The 8,920-nt window shown below is 36.3% G+C and overlaps 1 protein-coding gene across 1 annotated transcript; it reads right to left on the bottom strand.

Moving 5' to 3' along the window:
• Window positions 1-289: 289 nt before the first annotated feature.
• On the bottom strand, window positions 290-8,363 carry GLCCI1 (glucocorticoid induced transcript 1; the record flags this gene model as incomplete). The annotated part of the gene is made up of 3 exons (XM_010084876.1): window positions 290-1,111; window positions 2,180-2,300; window positions 8,153-8,363. Coding segments are annotated over 3 exons (681 nt in total), but the record flags the coding sequence as incomplete, so codon positions are not given.
• Between the last annotated feature and the right edge of the window lie 557 nt (window positions 8,364-8,920).

Below are 8,920 nucleotides of genomic sequence, written 5' to 3'. Positions count from 1 at the left end.
AAAGTGATATACCTCACAGATTTGCTGGTTCTCCTCATGTTCACCCATGTCCAGGGTCATCGTTCACCTGGATCTGAATGCACTTATTCCAAGAAAATGGAATGTAATGAGGAAATATTAATGCATAAAATAAGGAAAGGCAAAAGAGTGATGTTCCCTCTTTAGCTTTGTAGCTGTAAAATATTTTATATCCCAATATGATATACATTCCAAGTTACCTGAGTTTACACTTCGAGAGAAGTACCTGAAGCTAGGCCATAGGGTGGGCACTGTGCAACTGTTGTGGCCATTTTTTTTTTTTGCATTGTGTGTATTACAGAAGTTAGAAACATAAACACCTGGATCAATTGTAAACATAATCCTGAAGTACAGTATTTTCCATAGGACACAACACAGCAAGACATTTTCTATTCAGACAGGCAACTTTTATATATATATATATATAGAGAGAGAGAGAGCTTATTTATACTGTAGAATTTGAAACAGAACACAGGACACAGTACTAATCTGGTCAAACATACTATGAAATGCATAGTCTCCACTTAAAACTCTTAATGATATATGGATTCTGCAGGCATTACTGCTTTCTCACAAAAAATGCTGAATATCAATTCTGTCCCTGCCAAGAACACCGTTGAACTATTTTTTTGAATGCTGCTAAGTATTCCATGTTGTTCTGAAAGGTTGCCACCTCATGCAGATGTATCTGAACTACTATCTCCTCAATCCTTGTTTCAGGGCAGAGGCCTGCTCCACCTTGGTCTAGATTAACATGTAGCTCTGAGGAGAGGAATGGTCTTCAGTCTGAATTTCTTGCAAAAGCGGCTGCTGCTGTTGGGACGGTTGCTGTACCTGGACCTCTGTAGAGTCCATTGTGCTGGTGTCATCTGACAGAGATGAGAAAGAGACCCGAGACGAAAGCTGCTCTACAGTCAGGGTGCTCAAAGCTGTGCTTTGACCAGAGTTTGGAGAGTTCTTCAGTGTCAGGTCTGAAGCAGGAAGGAGGGGGCCCAGAAGCTTTACAGGACAGAAAGCTGATCCGGTTGGGATGAAATTAACCTTGTTTTTGTCAGGACATGAAAAGAGAGGGGCTGAGACAGGCTGACGAGACCTATAATAAGAAAAAAGATTATATACCTGGCCAACCAAGATGTTTTATACGTCATGAACTTTGTGGTTCTACATGTTGCTAAAATGTGAATGACAAGGAATGGGATTAATTGGACAGAGGGGCAAACATCTTCCATATCGGTAGTCAGCTAACTGATCCACAGCATTAAAAATAGTACTGTCACAAAAATGACTTGATAGTTACTGGATAAACATGCAACTTCCAGCAAGAAAAATCTGCAGTACATATGCACATGAAAATATGCCGTGGTAATTTAGAATGGCACAAATTCTTCTTTAATAAAACAATGCAAAAACAACATATTCAGTCATATCAAATCCCTTTGAGAACATCTGGGAAGTAGACCTCTCCTTTCCTATATTCCATAATTTGTCTGGAGGCTTCCTCCTCAACCCAACATTGCTCCTTCACCATCAAGCAGGCAATGAATGCTGTTAGAGTAAGAAATGTCCCCTCCTTATTCTTTCATCCACAGGAGCTAAGCATGCAACCTTGACAGCATGTGTTCAAATACTGCTGGGTTTAGGGGAAAAAGACATGATGTCTAAGAGTTTAATTTCCAATTTCTTGATCAGCAAAAATATTGAGCAAAGTCTATACCATAAGTATAATACCGTCTACAAATAATGTACATAGGTTTCATTCCATTTTGTAAATTTTTTATGTATCAAAATGAAACCTATGCTTGAAACTGATAAAGAATTATGACAAGGAGAGTTTTTGTTTTAAGCCACGAACATTTCAAAAGTTAATAAAAATATATGGAAAGAGGTTTATAAATGCTTAGGAAATTAAATGTACCATATCTTTTCTGCTTGGTTTTTTGTTGCCTTTTATAAATGCACAAAAAGAGTTCAAGCATAAAAGACTCCATTTCCTCTCCAAACAAATGTGAACACTTCAACTTCTCTTCTGTACAAACTCTAAGAATAGTTTGCTCCTGAAAAACTCATCAGCTGGAATAGTTTATTCATCTGCAGTTGAATAGGCTCAGTAAACAGGTTTACTGCTTTGCAGATACCAGCTGATATAAAAGGCATTACTTACGACATTTCCTCAAAGACCTTCACTCGCTCACATCCCTCTGGGGGCTCTCGTTTGAACATGTAGCTGTTGTTTGGTTTGGGAGATGAGGCATACTTGGGCAACGGTGAGCTACTCCCACTGTCTGAAAATTTAAAGCAGTTATATTACTAGAGATTGAGAGTGCTTTTTAATTAAATTTGATTTCCAAACAAGATGCCTTTTTTTACAATTTAGCCACTATGCTGGTATGCTTCTACTACAATGCTTCCTTTATTGCAGGCTATTTCTAACACCCTTGTATAGCACATTTCTTCTGAATAAAAGCTTCAGTGCAGCAGTAATCTATCACATAACACACAACAGGAGGATATTTTTATCCAGAACACTGCAATCAGAACAAAGCAGAGCTGTGATCCTGGAAACAAATACGTTCTTTATTATGTATTTCAAAAAACATAAATGAACAAGGTAATATGCATAATACATGCAGAAGAATTATGAGTGCTAATAGTAATACAACTCACTGTATAAACACAGTTATTGAAAATGTGTGTATACAGCATGTATCTTATTTTAAAACATAATTCTTCACTGGAATATTGACATCATTAGTCTCATGAATAGTTCAGAAGCTGTAAAGAAACAAAGCACATTTGTAATACAGGTACCGATGATACCTCACCATTACAATGCCCTTCCTTATTTGTTTCACAATTGTGAAGTTTTTTTAGTATCCAAAATAAAACTTCCACAACTCAAGTCTCTCATCACTAACTATATGATGTAGGTATCCTTCCTAACTCTAGCTGCCTGTATATATTTTGCAGAAGACTACTAGACACACTTAGAACTAAAAGTGCAAAGACCTAGGACACAAGACAATAGGCAGATGTCTTTGTACTTCTTGGAATGTGAGATAGAAGACTCCGCTTTGGTAATGACAGAAGCACAACAGTTTGAAAAATTCCAACTATGAAAGAGTTAACTTTAAACACTCGTCTTGATAACATGGTATTCAATGCATTAAGGAAATAAAGTAGGTACAAAAATAATTCCTCACAGAAAACCAGCTTTCTGCAGTGGCTTCTACCTTTTCAAAGAGCAACACTTATCTCAGGCTAGTATTAGTCCCTCCCTATTCTCTGCCTGGGCTTAAAATTAAAAAAAAATGAAATGAAATAGCAAGGTTAAAGAGGATTCCCCAACTTACAAACACACCTTATTTGGAGAGAAGTAACTGCTCCTGCTTTGGCTTTGAGTCTTTCCACCGATGTGGGGTACCTTACCATTTTTAACTCAGATACCTTTGTTTATTCTGTTGTTGCTCATGTGTGCCTTTTCAGCAACAGTGGAAAACCAACCAAAGCTTCAAGCACCATGATCTAGATTCACTGAAGCATATAAGGTTGTCTTTAACAGCTTGCAAATGGTAACTACATAAACATTTGTATAACCATGACTGAAATACAAAAGCTAATGATTAGAGGGTTTGAAACAGCTCTGCTTCCTCTTACAAGAAAGACACAGATCAACTCAAATGTCATACTTTCCTTTGGAGATACACTGTGAAAGGTGTGAGAAAAAAACAGTTGAAGTGAACCTCAGTTATGTATTGATTATTCAGCTCTGTCCTGCTGTATTGCGAACACAGAACTTCTATTTACAGAATTTTAGGTGTTAACTGTACAAAGCCAGAAAAAGCTTAAAGACAATGCAGATATTTGCCAAGCTGGGAGCATGATGGTCCCGTTGGCATCTTTCCACTGTTGGCCCACACAGTTCATTCCAAACACAGAAATCATTAACAGAACCCAGACAGTTTGTTTCCTCCTTCTAATATTTAAAATTGAAGATCCAAGTTTCTGTTTAAAAACTCTGAGGCATAAAGTGTGCTACTGTTCATTCCACCAAATAGTGGAAAACTGTGGAAGTACATCCAAGAAAAGAATCGAACTGAATTCAAAATTAAGTCAGTTCTTGGAAGATTTAGAGTCTTGTCTAGCCAGTTCAGTTTTTAATTAAGTTTTCAGTTTATTTAGTCCTGTCTGGTTGGAACTTTCTATACAAGACAGCTGTTAAACAAGTAAAAAAAAAAAATTATATTGCACAATTTAACCATTCTGTATAATTTAACAATTCTGTTTCTCCCTTTAACCTCCCTGTTTTTAAAGCTTACTAAGTTGTTAGCTCTTCATTTTGACCAAACATACGCCACACTACTCTTTGAAAAATATATGTGGTTATTAGCAGGCTCACACATCCAAGTTTGGTGTTGGTCCTACACATACAGCAGTGGTGCAAGAATGGAAGGATACTGGGAAAACAGGCCACAAGTTATAGTAAGAGGTGGAATTTACAGCTTAAGCCAGTCTTCACTTGTGTATCCTGCAAGCTCTGAAGTGCTAAACTGTCACATTATTAATCCTTAATGACACTGCAAATGCATATTCTCAAACTGTGCTATTTACACCTTTTTTTACTGTCTCAGAAGCTGCAAAGTGTGAGCCTTCGTGTTAGAGGACATGTCTGCATCTTCTACGCTTCCACCAGTAGGGTGTGCTCCCCTGGCGCATTTCGACCAACTAATCAAATTTCATTAAGATGACAATGACTGAAGATTAACAGATGTAAACTTTGTTACCATAACCACGTAGCAGACAATATGGAGCTTTATTACACGGGATTTCTAAATGTAAATATTCAAAATGGATATATTCTGTTATCTAGAAAATGTTTAAGACTGTAATTAAATACTAAAAATATTCTTTTAACCAGAATGCTTAATGCCACAAATTTTAGCTTGGATATATTGCAGTAACAAAATAGGCAAAATAAAAGAATCTGTAAAACAATGTTTTTTGTGACAAAACTTAAAGGAAACAAAAAACTTTGCCAGTGAGTCTTGGGATTTGTTCTGATAGGTTCAAAAATACCTTTGTTTCTTAAGAATATCCAAAGACTTCACATACAATTTTCATTGTAAAAACTACGAATCAGATGCCCAAACTCAAGAAGTATCTTCAGTTCATCGTCATGAACATGTAACAGCCAGTGGGAATATACAATGCTACACAAAAGCACCAAAATCAAAATCCCCAAAAAACAGGTTATAGTACCTATTTTTGTATGAAAAAAACCCCAAATTTCATCTGCTTATACCTTAGGATGCCTTTGAACTTTACTTCTGTCACAGCTACTAAGTATGCTGAGCAGCACTCTGAATTATAGTCTCATGGACCAGAGTATAGGAAACCAGATCTAGTGAAAATGGTAGCCTTAATGCAGCAAGGCAGTAACTTAGCTTGCAATAGGCTGATGCCTGAAAACAAAATCATAAACCCGGGTGCCATTAAAATACCTTCTCTGCGACTCTTCCCTCTCTGCTCCAATTTAGTATCACTGCTCCATTCGGAGAAGTATTGTGAGCCTTTTCTGAAATTTAGCTTTCACTTTCTTTTGAAAAATTTAATAGATTTAGCAGCTTCTTGCAAAAATGTAAACCAAACAGCTGATACAGTCCAAAGAGCATCTGTGAAGGCCTCAGGCCAAAGCACAGCTTTGCACAAGAAATAACAGATGCTTTAGAAATGTAAAGCAGTTCTGTGCCTGTACAGAATGCTGGCTCCTCTCACTGCTCGTGTCTCTCAGTCAAACTACTAACCTTCCTTCCCTATTCAGCAACACACTCAGGAGAATTCATAAAGCTGATAATTACGTTTTTTAATGGTAAGGCCAAGTTATTCCTGTAGAGAGGAAAATAAAACCTCAACTTGAGAAAAGTAACAGAAAAATATCTTGGGTTTAAAACATCTACGTTTGGTTATACATATATGCATATACATATGCATATACGTAAATGCATTTTTCAAAACTTATCAGGCCTCATAGCAAACTCACACCAGTTTTATTGTAGCATCACAAACCCCTTTAAAATTAAGGTGTGAAAAACTTCTGGGTTTTGTTTTATAAAGCAGTTAACATCCACAGCAGATGTAAACTTTCTCACAAAACTTGTTACTCCCTTATAACTTCTACCTATATCCCTCATTTATCTGTAATTTAAATAGTCTGAACATAACATTCTTATGCAGAATAACTGTCCTGCAGGATCTTAATGATCTGAGAGTAAAAGGCGCCTTTCTGAATATACTTTTATAACCTCTGAACAAATTACTTTCTGTTGGAAAACTGCCATGAGCTTTTCTAGTTTCCATCTTGTCCTTAAAAGAACGAGGTTGTGATGAGCAGTTCAAGTTTTTATCTTTCACAAGCACAGTATTAAGTATCTTACTTAATTTAAAAATGCAATTATATTAACTTTACAAAGCTGGCTGCTTTCCACTGTCACCTATACACTACTACTAAAGCAGACTTTTGATAAAACCTAGCATTAAAGGCAGCCTTAAAACCAAAAGCCACAAATAAATATCTATTCATTGTGAAGTTCAGCAATAAGTTTAACTCTAATTAACTGTTCAAAAAATCCAAAACAGGAGATTAAAACCCTTGAAGAGCATTAAGAAGGTTAGATGCACTATTTCAAACTGTCTTTACTTGCTACTACTGAAAAAATACCACTGAAAATTCCAATTACTGTGATAAGTGAGTACTAACTGGAAAAGGAATTATTCTTTTTATTTCCTTGCTTTTTAACTTATATTTGTTATCAGGACATATATGAACAAATTTACCTGTCAAGACGTTTCCCTGTGTGCTAGTACTTTAACAGATGTTTCTATAGTGATTCAGTCTTGACAAGACATTACAATTCACACGCATACTATAAGCAAGAGAAGGGGAGGGGGGAGCTAATCTATCTGTTATTTTTGGGGCATGGCCAACTATCATGTTGAGCTAAGACTTTCACTCTGATGTGGTTAACTTACACATATGCCCACACTCACCCCAAATTCAGGATTTGGGCAGGTGAATTTGTTTTTCCACCACTTCCTTTTAAATCCAAGATGGGAAAGCAACACTTTTCAGAAACCAAGACAAGCTATTCTTTTTCCCACTGCCTTCCCCAGTCTTACTCTCAAATTACTGTAAGAATTATTAAACAGAGAATATACAGAATATACAGAAAAAGCTTAACCTTACTTATAACCTCAAAATATTGCTGTCTTTAGCTCATTAGTAAATCTGCACTAAATCCTAAATTTTCATTTCTTCTGTGAAACTTATTACTCTTAGCTTGCATGTTTTACCCAAGCCCTGCATGCCTCCAAACTGAAGTTCATGTTTCCAGCTGATAAAAGACATATGTATGTCTAGCTGACCAGAAGCCCAAGAATAATTTCATTAGGAAAAAGTCAAAAAAAATCAGCCTTTTTACACTGGTGCCTATATTTTCATAGTACATGTTCTGTCAGTAACTCTTAATTACTGAAACTCCAGTTTAACCCCTCTACAAAAAATCAAACAGCATTTTACAGAATTTGAAAAAAAGGAGGTTATTGACATATAAACATAAATTAATCAGAAATTTTGGGTTGCTATACAACATACACAGACAAATAATTAACTCTCCATCAGATTGTTCAAACTTAAATCTGAGTTCCTCACCAAATAATTTCAAGTGGAATGTAAGCATTCAGAAGCAGAGTACTTTTAAAAGCAGTCCAAAACTTCATCACCATTTTGATCAACAAGTAACACACCAATGATGAACATATAGTCTAACACAAACCTTCTTGAAACCCTTTTTAAATATAAACATTTTACAATCTGAATTCTTCACATTAGAATCTTCATAAATAATTAAGACTGTTTGCTGTGCTCCTCTGACGTATTTATGGAAGATGTTTGTGAAGTTTCACAAACAAGAGGGAAAAAGATATGTAAACAAACAAAACCGATTTTAAGATAAATCCTCAATCCCTCCACAACAATCAAACAAAAACAAAAACTGATGTAATGAGTAAAATGAAGGTAGTTGTAAAAGCAGGACATCACATGCCTCCCACAGGTAAAGGTGGGCCATTCTACTCTCACCTTTATCACGGTCATAGAGTAAATCTTCTGTTGAGCAAGGACTCCCATCCTGAGACTCAGGAGGGCAAAAGGGAGAGACACATGGTGAATGACTGCTGCAGCTGCTGCTGCGCTCCTGGACAGAGGGAGTCTGAGTATCAATGCTTCGTGTACTACTACTACGATAGTGAGCAGGTAATGGGGCCCTTCGACCATCAGGGATATCCAAAGGCTGCAAGAGAAACAAGTAATTCAGGTTACAGAGAAAAGATCAAACTCTTCAGCAATGTCAGCCTGTAGCACTCTGGTTTTATAATGAGACAAGGCCATACAAACAGCAAATAAGCCACTTTTGAAAGAACAACTTTTACACAAGAAAATACTGCAATATAAAATGGACACAACAAACATTAATTAATGACTCGGAATGCTGGAACAGTGTGCAGATGTTCCAAGCCAACTATACCCTCTTAATGCAAAGTTAACACCAGAATGCACTTCAACACATGCTAGTATAATGTTTTTGTATTTTTTCTGATATTTCAAAAAAAACAAACGTCACCAACAAACAGGTCTCTAATTATACATAATAATACAATTTTCAATAAAGGTCACTGTTATTATGAAGGAAAAACAAGTACCCTGACAGAGTTCACATTTGGATAAAAGGGAAAGTAGAAAATGTCAAATACAATGGCATACTATTGCCATAACAACCAACTGCATTATAATTACAAATGAAACCATCCAAGTTTTGCCAGGAAGTCACAGAATCACAGAATGTTAGAG

This window comes from Pterocles gutturalis, unplaced genomic scaffold (assembly GCF_000699245.1).
Source record: "Pterocles gutturalis isolate BGI_N339 unplaced genomic scaffold, ASM69924v1 Scaffold42146, whole genome shotgun sequence".
Taxonomy (NCBI): Eukaryota; Metazoa; Chordata; class Aves; order Pterocliformes; family Pteroclidae; genus Pterocles; species Pterocles gutturalis.
This window is presented reverse-complemented; position numbering and strand designations above follow the sequence as displayed.